Here is a 23,477-nt window from a genome sequence, read left to right on the forward strand (position 1 = left end):
CACGTCCATGCCCAAGGCAGGATTCGAACCTGCGACCGTAGCAGCAGCGCAATTCCGGACTGAAGCGCCTAGAACCGCTCGGCCACAGTTGATGGCACTATAACAATCAAATGTAATACTAGCCACTGAATAAACAACACAAATAGTACGAAAGATCTTGGCCCAAGTGGGTGGATTTGAAATAGGAATGATAAAAAAAGGTGTTCAAAGGAATCGCCAATGTTTACTGAAGAAGTTGATAAGCTAATGAAAAGAAGCAGGTAAGTACGAAAAAGCGCCACCTTTCTCATCTTGTGAACGTTACAGTTCCTATTTGCATGTTGGCTAAGAAAACTGGAGAGGAATTCCGCCTATGCAACACAACTTTATAGTTTTGTTTTCACCCAGACATGTTTCAGCAATTTTTGTTCTATCTTTAGTGTGTTTGTTTTCCTTCTGCAAAATTGTTATAGCGTATTAACCATTAAAAACACTTATGGTACAAAATATTTACATTCGTAAAATGTGCGAATGTTTTATAGTATTTTGCACTGACCTGCAAGGCAATCTACAGCTTTCATCTGCAAACAGCAAAACGTTATTTTATTTTCCTGTCCATTACGAGTTTGTGACCGAGACTCACTACGTTTCGTGTTTATTTAGCGTTACTTACAGTTTTTGTTGTTGAGATGTTTTTACTTTGTGTCGAACTAGCACGCTTATTTCTTTCGCGTTTCTCGTGGTCGACGCATTTTCTGCGATGTGTTGATCAGGCACAAAGTTTACGCACTCTTCACATGTCGGCTTGTTTCTTGGCATGTTTGTTTGGGTTGTGGCCCAAGGATTTGAAGTGATGTTGAAGTGTGTCGTGTTTAGTTTTGTGTGTGTATTTACCAAACAGGGAAGAGAAGAGAGAGAGAGAGAGAGAGAGAGAGAGAGAGAGAGAGAGAGAGAGAGAGAGGAGGGAATAAGAGGAGTTGTGGATAGGCATGTGCAGGAAGCTGATAATATGCAGTTTTGGTGCGAGCATTAATTATATAAGTCTTCTATAGTGGCAAAAAGCTGTTTAATTGCACAGTGATGTTTATGGTCACTAGGTGGTATCATAATCAAGATGACGCTGTCTGGAGATGAGAAAGCATTCTGCGTGATAGAGTTTGACAAAACTAAGATTGCAACGGATGCCCAACGAAAATTTAGGATGAGTATGGAAAAGCGGTACCAAACAGAAAGGCAATCCACAGTTGGCACGTGAAGTTAATTGAAACTGGGTGTTTGTTTGGCAAGAACAGAAGTGATCGGTCAGGTGTTAATGCAAATGACACTGAACAAGTGACAGAAGCTTTCACAAGGAGTCCGGCAAAATCTCTACACAGAGCTTTATTTGAGTTGGAAACATCAACAACGACTGTTTGGTGTATTTTGCGTAAAAAATTAAACATGCAACCATACCAGACTACAGTTTGTGTAAGAGTTACGTCCTAGAGACAAAGACAAGCGTTTCGAGCTTTTCTGATGGCGGTTTTGTGAATTCGATAATTCTTTCGGACGAGCCAACACTTCATATAAATGGGAAAGTAAACAGGCATGGTTGTAGGATTTAAGGAACAGAAAACACGCACAACATTCCTGAATACGCGCGAGATTCTCCAAAGGTCAATAGTTTTTTGTGCCGTGTCTCACGAGAAACTTTATGGGCCTTACTTCTTTGAAGAATAAACTGTTACGAGAGAGTCCTTCCTTCAGATATCGCAGAACTGGTTAATGCCATTTTGTAAATAGCACCAGACAACTTTGTCCCTCGGTTAGATGGTGCACACCACATTTTCACCGTGATATTAGGGCATATCTGAACCAACCGTTGGACGGGTCGTGGTGAAGCAACAGACGTGTACTAAAATGATTCCTAGGGCCCCGGATATTACCTCTTGTGATTCCTTTTTATGGGTTTGTGTAAAGGACATTGTTTATGTCCCTCCTCTTCCAGGTGATGTTGTGGAATTGAAAAGAGAATTGAATAAGCAACAGCCATAGACTGGGAACACATGTTGGCCTGTGTGTGGCAAGAATTCAAGAGCTCGTAAGCGAGTCGACGTTTGTAGGACCACACAATGTTCCCACGTGGAGTGTGTGTGAATTGAATGTTCTTGAAAAAAAAAAAAAACTGCAAGTTTACTCTTTCAACCTATGTATCACACATTATTCCCACGTGGAATGTATGTGAACTGAATGTTGTTGAAAAAAAATTACAAGTGTACTCGGCTACAATAAAGTTTTTAAAGTGTTCCTGGACTTTGAAACACGCTGTATACTGAGTCAATGAAGCTACTATAAGACCTTCACTGGGACTACAGTCGCCTATATTTATGGGAGGCAGTGGTGAGTCCACGTGTGTCTGTTCCAAGGGCTCAACGAGAAGTGATTCACGACCACACTGCTGCCTCCTAGCACAACCGCTTCCCAGTATTTCAGACTGCCACCTACTAAATAATTCGCGACGTTCCCTGGCCGAGGCAGATTACGTTTTCAAATATGTATCTCGCGCCATTGTTTGTGAGTAGAGGGGGCCATCTGTTCTAATACGAAAGCAGACATTGTGTGCAGCGTACCGGGAGAGAGCCATTTAGACATGGTTATAACAATGAAGAAAATCTATTTATTAATTTAGCAGTTTAACCAGCCGGACCGTACTCTATATTTAACTCTTTTAAATAACGACTTCCAACACATTTTTGGTATATACACGTGTATGCACGTTATTCTCAGCTCATGCCGAGACTATACCAGAAAATTCCTAAGTATAAACATGCAAGTCTACACTCTGCAGGCCACCTTACAGTGTCTGGCGGAGGGTGTTTGGTGTACCACTGTCATTACTTCCTTTTATAGGTCGCGGGAAGAACGATTGCTGTTAAGTGTATGTGAGGGCTTGAGTCTATCTAATTTTATCTTCTAGGTCAGCTCGTGTGACATGCGTAGGAGGAAGCAATATATTGGTTGACTCTTCTAGGAACTAATACTCACGTAATTTTAACAGTAGACCATACCATGAGGCCGAACACCTCTGTTGAAGTCCCTGCCATTGGATTTGACTGGGCGTCTCAGTGGTGCTTTCGCGCTTACTAAATGAACTTGCAACGAAACATCCTGTCCTTTTTTGGATCTTTTCTATTGCCTCTATCAAATGTATTCTGTGTGGACCCCAGACTGACGAGCAGTATTCAAATACTGGTCAGACGAGTGGTCTGTAAGTTACTTCCTCCGTTGATGGACTACGTTTTTTGAGAATTCTTCCAGTGAATCTGTCATCTGCCTCACGGGCGATTAATTTTATGTGATCGTTTCACTTCAAATCGCTCCCTATGCATACTCCTAGATATTTTATGGAAGTAATTGCTTTCAGTGATTCTTCGGCAATCGTGTAATCATACAATAAAGATTATTTCTGTCTATGCATTTGCAATAAGTTACGTTTGTTTCCGCTGAGGATCAATTGTCACTCCTGAGAACATGTGTCTATCCTCTGCAGGTCTCCTGGAGTTTCCCTACAATATTCTAGCTTCAGGTCTTTATACACAAAAGCATGATACAAGAAAAGTCTCATGGAACTCCCGACGCCATCTGCTAGGCCATTCACGTATATTGTGAAAAGTAATGATTCCGTAACTCTCCTACAGGGCACGCCCAAAATTACGCCTACATCTGAAGAATTCTCTGCATTCATAATGACCTGCCGTGTTCTGTTTGCTAGAACCTCTTCAATCCAGCCACACAATCGGTCTGATATTCCGTATGCTCGTATTTTGTTCATTAGGTAGCAAAGCGAACAGTATTGAATGCCTTCTAGAAGGAACACGGCACCTACATGACGTTGTTGGTGGCTTCTGCCACGGAATGTATCAGGATTACCAAATGTAGCGGGGAGACACCACATGTAGTGGCTGGGTGCCAGGAGGTGTCGTATTAAAACTCAGCGAGAACTTTCCAGATGATTTATTTGGTTCCACTGCAGTGCTCCGTTCGCCTCGGTCTGCATCATAGGGCCCTGCAATGCTGAGGAAGCACCCCAGCGGCCTGTGCAATGCAACGCTGTGTTTTACCGGCCTTGGCCGGCCCGCTGGCTTCTGCTGATGTCAGGATGGCTGCGCCAGCAGCCGACTCAGCGCTGCTCGGTGTGAGCCGCGGGTGGCCAGCTGCGTCCTTCTCCTCGCTAGCGTAGCTGAGATTCCGGCGACGAACATTCACCTGCTATCTGGCATCCAAAACTGCGGCACTTGCCTCGGGAAGTCTCCAGCGTGTGTCAGGAGCCGAGACAACTGCCAGAGGTAGCGAACCTAAGAGTGACCCACTGATGGATGGCTGCGGACCCCGCATCGGCCTCAGAGGGTTGAACCAACGACCCGCCGAGGACTGGGATGCTGTCGCCCCATCTGCTGCTGCGTGTATCCCAGCAGTGTGACGCGCCCCACCATCCAGGAGAGCTGCCACACTTGAATACCCTGTGTTAGCCTCATAGGGTTGAACCAGTGACCCACCGTGGACTGAGACGCTCTCCCCCCATTTGTTGCTCCATGTATCGCTGCTGTGTGTCACGCCCCGCCATCCAGGAGAGCTGCTACACTTGAATGCCCTGTGTTGGCCTCAGAGGGTTGAACCAGTGACCCACCGTGGACTGAGACGCTCTCCCCCCATCTGTTGCTCCATGTATCCCTGCTGTGTGTCACGCCCCGCCATCCAGGAGAGCTGCCACACTTGAATGAATCTTGTTAGAAAACGGCACCTATTTATAGTCAGCTGTACGACTCTGTTTTACCAAGCACGCTGCTTCGTATCACGTATGCATAACACTTAGGTTGGCCCGTGGCCCTCTCCTGCCTGTGACTTGGCCATGGAAACTGCTGTGTGCCACGTCTCTGGCAGTTCTACGCCCCTGTGGCCTCTATTTGCCTTCACAACTGCTGGTATGCGTAACTTACTGCAATCCGGCCCGCAACTGGCTCTAACTCGTGCTCCGAATATCACACAAAACTAACTTTCCCCGTCCTAAACGGTGGTGCCGCTACACTAGGAACCTGTATCTACTGCTTTCTGGGTTTTCTGGATGAACATATCGAGCTAGTTTTCACATGATCGTTGCTTTCGGAATCCATGTTGATTCCTGCAGAGGAGATTTTCGGTTTAGATAAATGTCATAATACACGAGCATAGAAGATGTTCCAAAATTCTCTCTGGTTGATTTGTCCATTCTGTAATTATCTGCTCTTCTCTGTGCTGATAATTTCACTCACTAACTCGAAACAGTGCGTCTCGGCGACGAAAGTGAGCAAGAGACTGCAACATACGAGGGCTATTCGGGAAGTAAGGAACGATAGATCGCGAAATGGAAGCCACAACGAACATCAAAACTGTTTTATTCTCATTGCATTGTTTTATTCGCTACACCTACCAGCAACTTCTCTACATAGGCTTAGACATCTGTCGTAGCGTTGTACCAACTTTTCAATTCTCTCGTTGTAGAAGACAGTCGCCAGTGATTTTCGAAAAATGTCTACTCTGGACTGCAGCTTGTTGTGTGTGTCAAAATATTGTCTTCATAGCCAGCGGTTGATCTGAGTAGAGATTAACCTCAGGGGTAGCCAATTATGCGCTGTATTGTGGTTGAACAAACACTTCCCATCGAAAACACTGCAGGAGCATCTTCATTGCTCCTGCAGAGTGCAGCCGAGAATTTTCATGTAGAACGAACCGCACGACAGTTATGTTATGTGGATTGCATAGCTTCAGCCTAAATCTTTCGCTTGACCCTCATACTTGGCGGGAAAGGCTAATTTCTAGCCATCTTTACGTTCTCACTGTGAGCTCAGAACTGAAAATAGCGACAAGATACGATCGACAGGCGTACTAGACACAGTGCCCAACGTATCTGTGCAAAGCTTCATCAGATTTTCACTGTATTTTCCATTTCGCGACCTATCGTTCCTTTCTTTTCGAATAACCCTCGTATATAACTCGCAAGCCACTGCACAGTGCATGGCGGAGGGTACATCATGACAATATTATCGATTTTCTGAGCTGCTCCGTTGGTGAAATGAAAGCACCTGTTAAGATCCTGTAAGTGTGGTAATGTCTCTTATTTTATTGTTATGATCCCTGCGTAAGTATACGATGGTGGTAGCGTAAAGGTCGCACCGTTTCCGGCGAATATATGTTGTTTAAATGCATCCACCATGGTTTCGCGAGAACTACGTTAACTTCCTTCCAGTGATTTTTATTTGAGTTCACTGGTCATTCCTGTTACACTGTCGTAGGGCCTACGCCGACCTGCTACGATCCCATCAACGCGTTTCTGAATCCGTTCGATGTCTCTTACCATTCGTGCTTGACAAGGCCTTCAAACACTGGAGCAGAACTTTTAGAATTGGTCACATTAGCTTCTTGCCACTTCCTTTGCAAATGTATTGAAACTCTTAGAGCCTTTCGAACAAATTTAAGTCTTCCTTTCACCTTCCGTAAAACTGATTTTACGTAATCTTCCGATTTCAGATTGTTTCTTAGAATTACTCCCAAATAAAACATGACATGCTCTATATATTCACCAATAATGTTGTAATTAGTTAGTTCGTTGGTTTGTTACATGTTCTGTAGATAATTTGAACGATCTTTTTATCGAAATATTGTAGCGAGTGAGGTGTCGTAGTGATTAACACACTGGACTCGCATTCATGAGGACTCCGATTCAATTCCGCGTCTGGCCATTCAGATTTAGGTTTTCCGTGATTTCACTTAATCGCTCCAGTCAAATGTCAGAACGGTTCCTTTGAAAGGCACGGTCGATTTCCTTCCCTATCCTTTCGTAATCCGAGCTTGTGCTCCGTCTCCAACGACTTCGGCGTTGACGTGATGTTAAATTGTTATCCATGCTTCCGCCGAAACGATGCTGAACGTGTTAGTTTACGAGATACGTATTCATGATAAGTGTTTGCATTAGAGTCCATATAAGATTTTAGTCTTCATCATGCAGCTACAAATAAAAAGTAGCGTTTTTTCCAGGCTTCCAGTTTTTAAATAACAATTCGCCCGTGGAATAGAAGGAGTTGTCCAGGAGAAATGAGTTTAGGTTAGATTTAAAACTTCCAGGCATTTTATTTTATTGGGAAATTGATCAAACAATTTTTTTGCTGCATATTTAACTCTTTTCTGAGTCACTGACAGCTTTAATAAGGGGAACTTTTTCCTCTAGTGCTGTTGGTATGGATATCACTATTCTTCTCAAATTGCGATGGATTATTTATGACGAATTTCGTGATGGTACACTTACAATGCCTTGAAGAGGTACCTACATGACGATCACGTGTGAACTTCACATATTATTGTTACTGCTCACTTTTGTAAAATCTATACATTCTTTCGAAGTAACCAGTTACCCTAGAAATTATTCCATAAGACATTATTGAGTGGAAATGTCAAGAAGTATGTTTGTTTACAAGACTAACAGTTATACGAAGGGCAAAAGTAGCCGAACTTAATTCTTTGAGTTGCTGAGATATGCTTCTTCCGGCTCAAGTTTTCATCAAGATGAACACCCAAAATTTGGAGCATTCTACCCAGTTTACTGATTCCTACTCGTCTGCTACATTAGTTGTTGGTATGACTCCATTTGTTGTACAGAACAGGGCAAAAGTAGCCGAACTTAACTCTTTGAGTTGCTGAGATATGCTTCTTCCGGCTCAAGTTTTCATCAAGATGAACACCCAAAATTTGGAGCATTCTACCCAGTTTACTGATTCCTACTCGTCTGCTACATTAGTTGTTGGTATGACTCCATTTGTTGTACAGAACTGAATATAATGTGTCTTCTCAAAATTAATTTCTACCCTTGCTTTCTTGTGAGATCATATACTGTGGGATTATCTCTCTCTGTTATACACATTACCTTAGCCATACATATTTAAGGAGCACTATCATCTGGCCGAGCGGGATAGCCGCGCTGTCTAGGGGCTTTGTCACGGCTCGCGCAGCTCCCTCACACGGACGTTCGAGTGCTCCATCGGGCACGGGTGTATGTGAGTGTGTTGTCCTTAGCGTAAGTTCGTTTAAGTTAGGTTAAGTAATGCGAAAGCTTACGGACCGATGACCTCCGCAGTTTGGTCCCATAAGATCTTACCACAAATTTCCAAAAAATTTCCACTGTCATTCGTTAAACCAATTGAAAATTCCTTACCAACGTTCAACGACTATGTTTTCGCGTTCAAAACACCGTTTGTAGTGATATTGTTTGACAAATCATTTGTATGCAGATGTAACGACCCGCAGCCGCCTACCATGTGTGTGTTGTACGCGAGTGTCAAATTTTCGCGCGTGCGTCAGTAGGCGCTGGGTTTATTCGCGCGAAGCGCAGATCATTTATTCCTTGTTTTTGTTACCTTTTTATGTTAATTATTTTATGTTTTTTATCTCTATGTCTCTAGTGTGTGTGCCCGCATCTCGTGGTCGTGCGGTAGTGATCTCGCTTCCCACGCCCGGGTTGCCGGGTTCGATTCCCGGCGGGGTCAGGGATTTTCTCTGCCTCGTGTTGGCTGGGTGTTGTGTGATGTCCTTAGGTTAGTTAGGTTTAAGTAGTTCTAAGTTCTAGGGGACTGATGACCATAGGTGTTAAGTCCCGTAGTGCTCAGAGCCATTTGAACCATTTTGAACCCTAGTGTGTGTTCCGTTTAGTAACGCTAGCAACGAGCAGCTCACTGACGTCGACTGGACTATTGCACATTACTGGAATCGTGAGCTCTGTATTTTAGCGCCGTACGCAAAAATAAAGTTCCATCGTTTAGTTTAACGTATTATGGTGTACGCATCATTTCTGTTGCAAGTATGGCAGAGTCACAGGATCTAATTCATTTACACTGCGTCTAAGTACCCATTTCTTGTAGATGTCACTCTCTTTCCGGCCTTTGGTTGCGTTAGAGGGTATTGACTTTCGTTTCGCGTTCTTGTTTTTCTCTATACTGTTGCCACTAGGCTAGTAGTACCAGCAATAATCTTAGACCTGGAAATCTACGAAATATTGTAAAGAGTATGAAACATCGTAATATTTTTTGGTTGTTTTACACTTTCTGAAATATCTGAGTAATGTAGGAGATCTAAAAAATGGAAAATAGTTGAGTATCTTCTCAAAGTTTGGCGCGCAGTGTAGCTGTCTCACTGAGTGTGTATGCGCGTCTACAGTTACATTTTTACCAACGGCAATGCAGAGTCGCAGGACCTAATTAATTTACACTGCGGCTAAACAAATATTAGAGGTCCTTTTGCGCTTTCTTGGGGCACACTGGATGTATTTTCGTTTCTGTGCAACGTTCCTAGGAAGTTTTCTGTCAATGATCGTTACTTTCATCTCTAGAAAAAACTTTTACGTATGAACAAACCTTCGGGATTATGACAGGCTTTTCTTAATTTGGGGAAGAGTAGCAGCAGATAATTTGTTCACTTTCGAGCTTAGCGTCGTTAACCTTCCTTTTTCACGAACAATATTATTAGCCGCAGAATATCAAAGTACAATTATTACTGTTGGTTTCACCTAGGTACAGCCAGTGTCAGACATATACTGATGTGCAAAACTTTGGGACGAATGTAATTGTCGCTTGATGTGTCATTGCAAATAATATAGCTCAATGGAACTTCGAACATACATAGAAAAACAGCTACAGCATAGTACAGAAGGTAATGGAAGGAAATACTCAATGATATTAACACAGAAATGAAATTTTTATTCAAAGAAAATAATTGTATTGAAGTCACCAAGATTTGTGACGGTCCACTGGGCATTACAAAAGATGGGACATGGTTCTTAACAGGGTGTGTAATCACTAGGGCTCGGATTTTATTAGCAAAAAAATAGTGAAATATGCAAGCGTTTGTGACCTAAAACTTACATAAATATGACCTTAAAAAATAAAATATGACTTAATAGAAGTTTATTTAAAGCATTCTTGTTTATTTACTTTTTGTTCGCCATAAAGTAATACAAAATTCACTTCTCAAAATATTGTAACTATAGTTCTTTCTTTCTGTAGGGTTTGTGGCTAATTTGCACCTATTTTTTGAATGTCTGAATGTTTTATTTTATAAACACAAAGTACAGTGAAAAGATCATCTATAGAAACAGTAGAACAATGTCTTTATTTCTACATAGTATTTAAAGCGTTTCACATTATTTAATACTGTACATCAATCTTCAGTATCTGCAAAGTTCCACTGGATCACAAGGTGCATTTTCAGGTTTTAAATTGTCAAAAATCAATGGTTGTCACTGAGGATAGTTTTGTACCTGGAAAAGCTCCTCTCCACTACACAAGACGTCACTGGAGCGTATTTGAAGGCAGCCAGGTCACTGGAGTTCAGTTTTGTTTCAGTATCTTCAAATGTTGCGGCATTCCCTGAAATTCTGTCACTAATTTTGCACAGTGTAGAATATCCAGGATTTCGCTGGAAAACACTTTGCAATTTGATTTTCACTTTGTCAGCCACATGACCACGAGCTCGACCCAACTCACTCTGCACATGTTGCACAATACTCTGGGCCTCACATAGCTGAGTGCCAATAGCTTCCAGTCGTTTGATGGCTTTTGGTATCACTGAAAACTTGGCGTTGACGTATGCCAAGTTTAGAGACAATGTATCTGTAAAAACGTCTTTCACAATTTTGATAGCACTTGATTCATCGCTATCAAGCTCACAGAAGATTGTCTTTGTTTGGGTGTAGTTGGTGCAGTATTACTCAGCAGCATTAAGCCAAGAACCCATCGTGTAAGAACGGGTTTAGGTGGGAGTGGAGTTGAAGGTGCTTGTTCCTTGAATTTCTGCACCCGTAGCGGAGCCTTCACATAGATTTTCTTACCACACGAAATTAATTTGTCCACGCCAGGGTAGTTTGATCGCACCTCTTTGGCAACTCTGTGCAACGCATACGCAAGGCAAGTGGCATACACCATACTGCGGTAGAGAATCTGAAGCCCTTTGGCTGCTTTAGCTTTACATGAAGCACCATCTGTTACAAGCAGCAAAGTGTTGTCTCTTTTCACACCATCCGGCCACAGTAGCTTCAGAGAGTTGTCGAACAAAATAGCAATCGTCGAATTGTTTACTCTGTCGAGAGCTTCACATGTAGTAGGAACATATCTCCAGGGCCATCAACTTTTAGAACACCAATAAAATATTTGCAATATATCGCCCACTAATATCCGTAGTTTCATCTATCGACAGCCAGATCTTTTGCTCAGCAATAGTAATTCGTATTTTGTTGAGCACATCATTGTAGCATACTGATAAATAGTTCTTTCTCAGTGTAGATTCATCTGGAACTGGATGTGTTGTGTACTTCTCCAAGAACCGTCTAAAGCGTGGATTCTTCAGCTTTTCCAATGGGATGTTGCAGGACACCATCATCTCACACAAATCCTTGCAGAATGATTGCACGGTTGACGATTGAGATTGGCCTGAATGTTCAAATAACAGCGTTTGCCTGCTGTTATTCTCAGCACCTTGTTTCACACAGCTGATGTGTTTAGCGGTATTACAGTGTTGTTGCACATTAAAGCGCATTTCTGCACTAACTTTAACTTCACACAGTTTACAAAATAATATTTTCCCATCAGTACTACAGAACTTCTCTCAAATTTCTCGAACATATCCTCGCAACTTCACGCCGTCGTTGCACTTTGCTTTAGGTATGTTGAACAAGGCAAAGGCTGTATTCAAACTGGTTACTGGGAACTCCTGTGCGACTGCTATGATTATTACGGCAGAAGCCGCCTTTGTTGGCTCTGAGAGCGTACTGTCGACTCTGCGCAACAATGTTTTATGTTCGCGAAACGAATGTTGTGGTACACCGATTTTCTGCTACAGTCCTGAGAAATAAAGCTGTGTACTAATTTATCTATATATCTTTCATAATAGCACGTTAAATATTGCCTTGTTAGCAACATATTCATTTTATTATTCGTGTGTCCCGTAAGATACGAGAAAAACGGTACACGCATTTTTGGCAAAAGTTGACGGAAATACGACCTATTATATTACGACCTATTATATTAAAAGTTAGCCGCAATATGACCTATTACTAAAATTTGTTGAAATATGACTTTATATGCACAATGAAAATACATTTTTCGACACTAAAATGCCTAGATTTGTGTATAAATTGTTCTAAAATTCACCCTATAGTTCAGAAAAAAATGGCTTGTCATTTAAATCCGGGCCATAGTAATCACCACGGATAGCAGTGGATGCTCTGCGACTTGCTCCCTCTCTGGCGGCAAAGCTTGTGAAGGGATCCTGTGGTAGGGCGTTCCATTCCTCCATCAGCGTGGTTGACAACTGTGGTGCCTGTGGAGGTCCTGCAATAAGCCTCCCCAACGCGTCCCACACGTCCGCGAAGGATTTAAGTCAGGGGAGTCAGTCGTCGAATATCCTCTCGCTCCAACAGCTCCTCCATCTGCGCTGTTTAACACAGTCGCGTATTGTCATCGCTAAAAAGGAAGCCAGAGCTGAATGCACCCCTGAAAAGACGCAACTGGGGAAGGAGTATAGTGTGAGGATAATGCTGACCGGTGATTGTACCGTGTTAAAAGATTCGGATATCAGTACGTCCGTAAAACGTTATTCCTCCCCGCACCATAACACCTAGATCACCTATAGCATCTTGTTCGACAATGTTCCTGGGAGTATTGCGTGTTCCCATGTCACGCCATATGAGGGAATCTGGTCTCACTGTTGATACAGTACCTCTGCTCTTGGCAACATCGCAAACGGTGCGCTTAAGTTTTGCAGAGCAGTGTTCAATGGTATATGTGATGGGTATGACTCGATACTACTAGAGTTAACATCACACAGGCTATTCAAGTCTTTAGAAAGAAAACCATAACAGAAGACGTTAAAGTTTCGTTGCTGTCAAGTAACTTCTTATTATCATAATAATTTACGTGTGGCTCAAAGGAGACTGAAAATAATATAGTTGGGGGAGCATTATGATAATTACACAGGCTGGCAATGAATTTTTTAAAATAAAAGTGTTTTATTCTTGTGCTTTTTGTGTACTACATCTCAAAATGAAAACGAGAAAGCTGTACCATCCACTCTTTTTTGTGTTCTTTAAATCAAAACAGCAAAGATCAAAGGGCCGATTATTACAGCATATTTGCGTGAAGATCATCAGTTCGCTCACTGACAATTCCTATGCAACACTGTCAGTGTTGACGAGTGAACACAGCTACGCTGCTGGTCATTAAAATTGCTACACCACGAATATGACATGCTACAGACGCGAAATTTAACTGACAGGAAGAAGATGCTGTGATATGCAAATGATTAGCTTTTCAGAGCATTCACACAAGGTTGGCGTCGGTGGCGACACCTACAACATGCTGACATGAGGAAAGTTTCCTACCGATTTCTCATACACAAACAGCATTTGACCGCCGTTGCCTGGTGAAACGTTGTTGTGATGCCTCGTGTAAGGAGGAGAAATGCGTACCATCACGTTTCCGACTTTGATAAAGGTTGGATTGTAGCCTATCGCGATTGCAGTTTACCGAATCACGACATTGCTGCTCGCGTTGGTCGAGATCCAATTACTGTTACCAGAATATGGAATTGGTGAATTCAGGAGGGTAATACGGAACGCCGTGCTGGATCCCAACGGCCTTGTGTCACTAGAAGTCTAGATGACAGGCATCTTATCCGCATGGCTGTAACGGATCGTGCAGACACGTCTCGATCCCTTAGTCAACAGATGGGGACGTTTGGAAGACAACAATCATCTGCACGAACAGTTCGGCGACGTTTGCAGCAGCATGGACTATCAGCTCGGAGACCATGGCTGCTGTTACCCTTGACGCTGCATCACAGACAGGAGCCTCTGTGATGGTGTACTCAACGACGAACCTGGGTGCACGAATGGCGAAACGTCATTTTTTTCGGACGAATCCAGGTTCTGTTTACAGCATCATGATGGTCGCATCCGTGTTTGGCGCCATCGCGGTGAACACACATTGGAAGCGCGTATTCGTCATCGCCATACTGGCATATCACCCGGCGTGATGGTATGGGGTGCCATTGGTTACACGTCTCGGTCATTTCTTGTTCACACTGACGATACTTCGAACAGTGGACGTTACATTTCAGATGTGTTACGACCCGTGGCTCTACCCTTCATTCGATCCCTGCGAAACCCTACATTTCAGCGGGATAATGCACGACCGCATGTTGCAGGTCCTGCACGGGCCTTTCTGGATACAGAAAATGTTCGACTGCTGCCCTGGCCAGCACATTCTCCAGATTTCTCACCAATTGAAAACGTCTGGTCAATGGTGGCCGAATAACTGGCTCGTCACAATACGCCAGTCACTACTCTTGATGAACTGTGGTATCCTGTTGAAGCTGCATGGGCAGCTGTACCTGTACACACCATCCAAGTTCTGTTTCACTCAATGCCCAGGCATATCAAGGCCGTTATTACGGCCAGAGGTGGTTGTTCTGGGTACTGATTTCTCAGGATCAATGCACCCAAATTGCGTGAAAATGTAATCACATGTGAGTTCTAGTATAATATATTTGTCAAATGAATACCCGTTTATCGTCTGCATTTCTTCTTGGTGTAGCAATTTTAATGGTCAGTAGTGTATATTATACGATACGTATGGCAGGCGCTTGGAAATGACTACACAGTCGAAACGACTGATCAGTGAAAAAAATGAAATAAATGAATGCTTTAACTCTATCAATAAGAGCTAGTGCAGCAAATTAATATAAGAAAATTACCATGACTGTGGACCCCCCTTGCAACTAAAAATATTGGGCCCACTAACTTGTTCTACGTTGTAACAAAATTGTTACTAAAAGAGAAGTACGGATGGACCTCTCAAATAAAGGAAATCAACTTGCGGCAAGCCTTTCTCAACGCCTTTTGGAATGACAGCTTAGCTGGCGCGTCGCCTCTGTTGCTTTGCGCGGCAGCGCTTGGCATTTTGGGCGAGGTCATCTGCATAAAATACAGCAATCGTTAGCGTGCGGCTGCCGGGGCAGAAGGGAGCACGGACGCCTTACTTCCAGCTCGGCTGCCGTTTATAATAGAGGTACAAGAGCTGCGCCTAACAACCTGTTACACGAGAGGTCTCAGCAGATCTGTTATCTCGACAGATCTCTCTGAGTGGCGGAAGACGCCAGGCTAGCGCAATAAATGACATTCTCTAATAGCCGTCCACACGGGACACGCAGCGCAGCGAACGAACATTTTGTAAAGAGAATATGATAACTCCTACAATATTATTTCAGTGGTACAGGGTGGTGCACGAAAAACCGGCCCCCGAGTACTAGACTGCTCATTGTCATTTATCAATCGTCACATATTGTTTCGAAGCTGTTTGCATTTACTTATTTGTTATTTATTTATTGCCTAATAATCACATGTTTATCTATTCTGTTCGTAGCGGTCAACAAATCGTACGTAATTGGCGAGCAGTCTGTACTCGGGGCCGGTTTTTCGTGCGCCACCTTATATTATTTCACTGCAATCAGCCACATAACGCTACAGTTGGCTAAACGAGACGTTTTGCAGAATCACGAAAATTACAAGTGTGTGAGAATTCTGTTATGAGTAAAAAATCTGTACTCCAGGGGAGGGGGGGGGGGGAGGGGAGGCAGGTGCCCCCTCCTGGCGCCTTCCATCTTCAGTCACCTATGCTACTAATTTTGAATTTTTCATAAGAATCATATACCAAGCACAATGAACGAGGAACGTGTAAAAATGAACGGTTCCCAAAAAAGAGCGATCGCCAGTGAACTAGTTCCCAAGGATGAGCGACTTTGCCCATCTCTAGTATGGGCGCGGCCTGAAACAAACTTTTGGATCAATTATGGGGCTACTATTTATTTTTAGTGTAGTGGTTTTATTCCAGTACTTTGACCTCAGATTTAATATCAGCCCATTAGAAAATCTGTCTGATTGAATGCTGTGAGAAGGAAGACTGGTTACCGACCAAACGTTGCAAAATATGTTCTCATCATTGTGCAGGAAGAGGTCATAGACCAAAAATCAGACCTTACTGAAGAAAATGCTGGGTTACAAAAGCGGTCTTTTCACAGAAAATGCTTCTGAATGATTATTTGAAACGACTAACGAAAATAAAGCAACATTAACTGGGCTGCATTCGTTACATTACTGTATCAGATATACATTAAGTCAGAAAAACGTCTGAAAATGCTTCCCTGACACTGTCTTAAGCACGAAAGCACTGTAACATTTGCTATTTAAAGCAACTGTTGCGTGCATACGACAGAAATTAATAGCGAGAAGGAATCCTAAACAGTTGTCTGCTAATGCTTTGGGGCATCTAATATGGCGGTTCCAAAGCAATCACAGCATACGTCTCTAGCGCTGTCTGCCCTTATTATCTCCTCATGCTTATTGTACTGTTCACGATATAAACACTTCTTTCAGCATGTGCAGTCAGTTGATATAACTTCGTGAACAAATATACTTGAAATTAAATTGATAACTTATTTTTTTTTTAAGCTGGTTTATTCTTCACCAAAGAATAAAGTACCATGCCATCTATTAAAAACTTCAAAGCAATGTAACAACATAGTTGACTTGGTCGTGGACAGAACAGAACATACAGTACATTCTACAGTTTTCTTTTATTTGCAGTGCAAAAATAATAACCGCAAGAGATTTTACGCAGTTTCGGGCTGCCTTTTACGGGGGGAAAGAGAAAGTTGGAGCTGGCGACTTGGAATTTCCCGCTCTCGCTCGCTCTGCGCGACATTCATGCAACAAAGGAAAATATAAAAAACACACTTCGCAGTTTTACTTTAAACAATTAGCACTATGAAAAATCATTAATATTAATATACAACGTATCATTATGGCGTTCTTTCTCATATGTTGTGCAAGCGGACAATTCTTCATTGGTGTATCACTACGCAACCCAATTTGTGTCGTACGTACGCTTCTCCCAAAGTAATAGCACAAGAATTCTAAGTTTCCTTATGTCGATTTTGCACAGTATCTCTGGCACTCTGCCCCAAGAAGCGGCCATTGTACATTTCCCTCAACACGCGACCAAGATCCATGTGTCGGTAATATGGTCCCTGTTGCTCCTCTGTTATCTCTCTCGTTCATCTCACTTGCAGTTTTAAAAAATATGTCTATAAATATCTAACATCAGTGCTGTTTTTCTGGGGGAACGCTGTGGGATGCGTACCCCCAAACCTTTTTGTAGGCAAAGCTACTTTTTTTCGATATCATATTAGTATCTCTGAATGTGCGAAAAGTTTTGGACTCTTCAAATTGGTCTGAGAATCATGGAATAACATATGGTGGAACAAATATCAAAACTTTATGTTGTCGTTTTGCTCTTCCAGAGAGAGAAATATTTAGAGGATTTCGGGAGTATTTGATGGAGAAGAAAATTCCAGCATCCCTCCTTTCTCTTCAGAATGCACTGAAATGTGTTCCTATATCAACGAGTGAAAGTGAACGTGGGTTTTCCCAAACAAATCTGATCGTCTCGCCAGCAAGAGCTTCATTTCATCTTTCCACAGTGAGCAATCTGATGTTCATAAAGTTGGTTGGTCCTCCACTGATGTTGTTCCAGTCCGTGGACTATATACGCTCTTGGTTCAGGATAGGCAGACATCTTGCTATTGATAGCAAGAGTAAAATAATAAGGCGTGAAGACTACAGCAGTCATGAACTGAAGTCAGTTTGGAAACTGTTGTAATGCTATGTAAGTTACACTATAGTTTTACAGTTAAATAAACTTTGAGCTGTATTAAAAATTGGGTCAGTTGAAGCACGGGGAGCCACCTATCATCTATGCCATTTCGGGAGCCAAACAAGGTTACAAAAGGTTTTTGATGTGTAGCTTCTACTGTTGTTGATGATATGTGTGGCTGGTTTTTGTTGTATTGTGTCTTTTAGTGGTGTTTTGCAGGTTAAATTATGTGTTCGGTAATATTTCCTTGTATTGTTTTGTATGTCGGAGGGTTGATTCGACTCAGCTGTTTCATTTGAGGTGTATTATAGGTCAATTGAAGTGTACGATACCATTTTATTTTATTGTTCAGGGGTTGATGGGAATCACATGATTCATTTGAGGTGATGTAACTGAACCGTTCGATACTATATTCTCTTGTATGTTTGGGTGTTTCTCGGTATTGCCTGCTTCATTTGAGTTGTAAAGTCAACTGAAGAGTCCGATACCATGTATTTTTTAGTTCGACCTGTTAACGTCATGGCTAAAAGCAGACGGGTGGTATCCCATGCTTCAACTATAATTTTCGCTGCGTTATATCCAATGTCGGAGTACCATCAAACTTTTTTTTTTTAGAAAAAAAGCACTGTCTAACATCATTTCAGTTTTCTGGTGACGAATCAAAATATTCGTATCACTAGAAGCTTTAATGCTATGAAACCGGTATGCCGAATAAACATGTTTGACAACTGCAAGGTGTTAATCGTTTTCCTTTCACAAACAGATGAAGTGAAGTTGAGGCGAACCGTGGTGTGATTGCAGCGGAGCGGCTGGAGCTGTGGGCAGGCAGCGACTTGGACGAGTCCGACCCGCAGAGCCTGTGCGGCTCGCACTTCGAGTACCTGGGCTACATCACGCTCTCCAGCAACGAGAGCACCGCCTTCAAGTCCCGGGAGCTCAAGTCCGTCACCGTCCCCTCCTGCAAGGCCAGGTTCCTCAAGCTGCGCCTGCACAAAAACCACCCAAATGCCTTTAACGTCCACAATCAGGTAAGCCATCAGCTAAAATCTCTAATTCTGTCCCTTATTAATACAACTAATACAATATTTTTCGTGTCATTACCCTTCTGACTGTTTCGATTTGACTCGACACTGTTTCCTTTCCTGTGCCAACCTCTTCAGCTGAGAGATGCACATAGACCCAAAGTCCTTCATTATTTATTACCAGAGCGTGCTGAAAATCATTGCCTCCAACTTTTTTATGTGATAACTCTTAAAATTTTTTAACCAAAACAAACTTGATTATCTATCTATATCTTTATTCTTCACATCTACATATTTATTTGTCAACATAGTCAATCTGGCGACGTACACATTTCTCTCAAAGAGAGAAGGTCTGTCTTGATCACTTAAGTTGTACATTCCAGAATTACCGGTTTCAATCACTGACATCTCCAGATCTTGTAAAAGATCTGGAGATGTCAGTGGAGTAGCTAACTAAGTTTGATTAGCTGAAAGTAATCTGGAATAGGCCTAGTGATGCATAAAAAATAAAAATGCTAACATGATTAACAGCCATGCATACCAACAATAAGTACCATAAAAATATTCTAATAAAGGTATCAACGTCTATATATAGGGTGTTTCAAAAATGACCGGTATATTTGAAACGGCAATACAAACTAAACGAGCAGCGATAGAAATACACCGTTTGTTGCAATATGCTTGGGACAACAGTACATTTTCAGGCAGACAAACTTTCGAAATTACAGTAGTTACAATCGTCAACAACAGATGGCGCTGCGGTCTGGGAAACTCTATAGTACGATATTTTCCACATATCCACCATGCGTAGCAATAATATGGCGTAGCCTCTGAATGAAATTACCCGAAACCTTTGACAACGTGTCTGGTGGAATGGCTTCACATGCAGATGAGATGTACTGCTTCAGCTGTTCAATTGTTTCTGGATTCTGGCGGTACACCTGGTCTTTCAAGTGTCCCCACAGAAAGAAGTCACAGGGGTTCATGTCTGGCGAATAGGGAGGCCAATCCACGCCGCCTCCTGTATGTTTCGGATAGCCCAAAGCAATCACACGATCATCGAAATATTCATTCAGGAAATTAAAGACGTCGGCCGTGCGATGTGGCCGGGCACCATCTTGCATAAACCACGAGGTGTTCGCAGTGTCGTCTAAGGCAGTTTGTACCGCCACAAATTCACGAAGAATGTCCAGATAGCGTGATGCAGTAATGGTTTCGGATCTGAAAAATGGGCCAATGATTCCTTTGGAAGAAATGGCGGCCCAGACCAGTACTTTTTGAGGATGCAGGGACGATGGGACTGCAACATGGGGCTTTTCAGTTCCCCATATGCGCCAGTTCTGTTTATTGACGAAGCCGTTCAGGTAAAAATAAGCTTTGTCAGTAAACCAAATGCTGCCCACATGCATATCGCCGTCATCAATCCTGTGCACTATATCGTTAGCGAATGTCTCTCGTGCAGCAATGGTAGTGGCGCTGAGGGGTTGCCGCGTTTGGATTTTGTATGGATAGAGGTGTAAACTCTGGCGCATGAGACGATACGTGGACGTTGGCGTCATTTAGATCGCAGCTGCAACATGGCCAACGGAAACCCGAGGCCGGTGTTGGATCACCTGCTGCACTATCTGCGCGTTGCCCTCTGTGGTTGCCATACGCGGTTGCCCTACCTTTCCAGCACGTTCATCCGTCACGTTCCCAGTCCGTTGAAATTTTTCAAACAGATCCTTTATTGTATCGCTTTTCGGTCCTTTGGTTACATTAAACCTCCGTTGAAAACTTCGTCTTGTTGCAACAACACTGTGTTCTAGGCGGTGGAATTCCAACACCAGTAAAATCCTCTGTTCTAAGGAATAAACCATGTTGTCCACAGAACACTTGCACGTTGTGAACAGCACACACTTACAGCAGAAAGACGACGTACAGAATGGCGCACCCACAGACTGCGTTGTCTTCTATATCTTTCACATCACTTGCAGCGCCATCTGTCGGTGAAAATTGTAACTACTGTAATTTCGAATGTTTGTCCGCCTGAAAATGTACTGTTGTCCCAAGCATATTGCAACAAACGGTGTATTTCTATCGCTGCTCGTTTAGTTTTTATTGCCGTTTCAAACATACCGGTCATTTTTGAAACACCCTGTATTTTCCACTGCAGTGGACAATTTTGCACAGGATTAAACGTCAAGCTATCCACTACCGTAAACATGGTTTGAGTAAAACAGTGCGCGGTCCTGTTGTTACGTCTTCCGATCTGTGCTCTCTCTCATCCAGTTATACACGGTGGACTCAGAAGTATGGAACAAAACTCCTCACTGCAAGTCGCATCGTCTTCTTAGAGATTTCCCCAGCCTGGAACCCTCTCACCCACAATGAAGCCCACCTCACATATTCCTACAAGTAGAAAGCCAAACATCCCCTAACAAAACTTCGAACACGCAGGTCTCCTAAGTCTGTGACAGTCAAATCCACCCCTACAATTCTCTGTGTACCTCTCCAATAGCTAAATGTATTGTCCAATTCATCACAGTAATGCTGTCAAGTCTTCCACCTCTCCAAATAAATTTCCCTAGCTGCCCAATCTGTCCTCTCCATGAAGGTTAACTGCCACCTATTCCCACAACCAGGTACGCTTTATGAAGTTATATTAATAATACCTCTTTTCTGGAGCATGATACAGGTTTGGTTCTGTAGCTGTAATCACTGCGTCTGCTGCTGTAGAGACGGTGTAAATAAAACTATTGGTCTCCTTTCCATGAGGCCACGCCACTTAGCCACATGAAATTATTATTATTATTATTATTATTAGTAGTAGTAGTATCCCTTAACTCAAGGGTGTGGTCTCTCAGACTACGCGAAAATTTTCGAAATCGCTCTCCAAGGCCAGTTGTAGCCGAATACTCCTATACTCCCCCTGCCTCTCTTGCATCGCCAACCCTACAATGTTTTATTGTCAGTTGAATTGAGCCCTTCTTTCTTTATTGGTGACACGCGTTACTGACACGTGTTGTTGTCTCTTAGACTGCGCCTCGTGAGTTACGTACCTGTTTTCTTCAGTACAGTAAAAGATGTGTTCTCAGGAATATATCAGTTTCAACGATCCTAAGCTTGATGAAATTGTTAATCGGTGTATGGATGAAGATGTCAGTGATATACATAAAGAAATATATAAAAAAGACGATTTTACAATAGCTAATCAGTTCTGCTATCGAACAGGACGTTGTTTCGGAGGAAGAACTTCAGGACAATTGTATTGGGGATGTGGCTGTTTCTACAATAAAGTGCTTAATGTCTATGTTAAAATCAAATGTGGTCTCAGTGGTGATAAAGAAGAATGTAGATCCCAGCACTCAATGCCAATTTTTCAGACTTTCTTTTGTATCTACCGAGTGCGACTGTCATGTGCAAATGTAAACCCTGGAATTTAGCTTTATGTGAACGTATACTTTCTACAGAAATACTATAATGTCTCAGAATGTGAAATTCAGTTCTCTAACAGTTTGTTTGTGTGTAGTATTTAAAAACTGCACAAAAAGGATTTGATTTTGTGCAATAAAAAGTAAAATATTGTCGCTACTATTTAGTGCAATAAAATCAACAAGGAGTTTTTAAACAACACTCAAATAACTGTAAAAATAAATACTATAAACTGAAATTAAAAATATCAAATCATTTGTGCCATAATTCTCGGGTTAAAAATAAGGGTTCCAGAGGTCCCACCTCGTATAATGCATCAAAGGAAGTCAGTTCCTGAATTAATGGTTATTATTGTTATTATTATTATTATTATACATAATATCGGACATAAGAGATACTGAACATGGGCAAATGAATGGTACCTCATCTACACAGTGTTCACGTATTACAAACTTACTTATCACTTTAATCAATGCCTATGATGAGATGCCTTCATGTTGTCATAGTTCTATATCAGTCGTCCTTAAAAAACCATTATCAACACACCTCTAACTAACACAATGAAAGCGAGTTCCTTGGCAGAAATACACTGAGGCAACAAAAGTCATGCGATACCTCCTAATATCTTGTCGGATCTCCTTTAGCCCAGTGCAGTGCAACAACTCGACTTTGCATGGACTCAACAAGTCGTTGAAGGCCACCCACCTCTCCTGAAGAAATATTCAGCCATGCTTCCTATATAGCGCTCCGTAATTGCGAAAGTATTGCGAGTGCTGGATTTTGTGCACGAGCTAACCTATCGATTACGTCCCATGAATGTTCGATGAAATTCATGTCGGGTGACCTGTGTGACCAAATCATTCCCTCAAATTGTAAAGAATGTTCTTCAAACCAGTTGCGAACAATTGTGGCCTGGTGACATGGCGCATTGTCATCCATTAAAGTTCAATCGTTGAATGGCTGCAAATGGTTCCCAAGTAGCTGATTATAACCATTTCCAGCCAATGATCGGTTCAGTTGGGCCAGAGAGCTGAGTCTAGTCCATGTAAACACAGCCTCCACCATTCTGGAGCCTCTACCAGCTTGCACATTGCCTTTCTGCTTCGTGGGGTCTGCTCCAACCTCGAACCGTACCATCAGCCCTTACCAACTGAAAACTGGACTCATCACAGTTTTCCAGTCGTCTATGGTCCAACCGATATGGTGAGAGCTCAGGAGAGCCGCTACAGGCGGTGTTGTCCTGTTAGCAAAGACACACACGTCGATCGTCTGTTGCCGTAACGCCAAATTTCGCCGC

General features: G+C 42.5%; 1 protein-coding gene across 2 annotated transcripts in view; it reads left to right on the forward strand.

Annotated features, from left to right (window-relative positions):
* Positions 1 to 23,477, forward strand: part of LOC126278026 (centrosomal protein of 104 kDa) — a 400,804-nt gene that overhangs the window by 102,946 nt on the left and 274,381 nt on the right. For both annotated transcript variants that reach the window (XM_049977752.1, XM_049977754.1), the window contains exon 3: positions 18,546 to 18,772. In XM_049977752.1, the coding sequence (XP_049833709.1) occupies positions 18,546 to 18,772 (227 nt within the window). The remainder of the gene's footprint in view (positions 1 to 18,545; positions 18,773 to 23,477) is intronic.

The sequence above is a fragment of the Schistocerca gregaria genome, chromosome 6 (assembly GCF_023897955.1).
Source record: "Schistocerca gregaria isolate iqSchGreg1 chromosome 6, iqSchGreg1.2, whole genome shotgun sequence".
In the NCBI taxonomy this organism is placed as follows: Eukaryota; Metazoa; Arthropoda; class Insecta; order Orthoptera; family Acrididae; genus Schistocerca; species Schistocerca gregaria.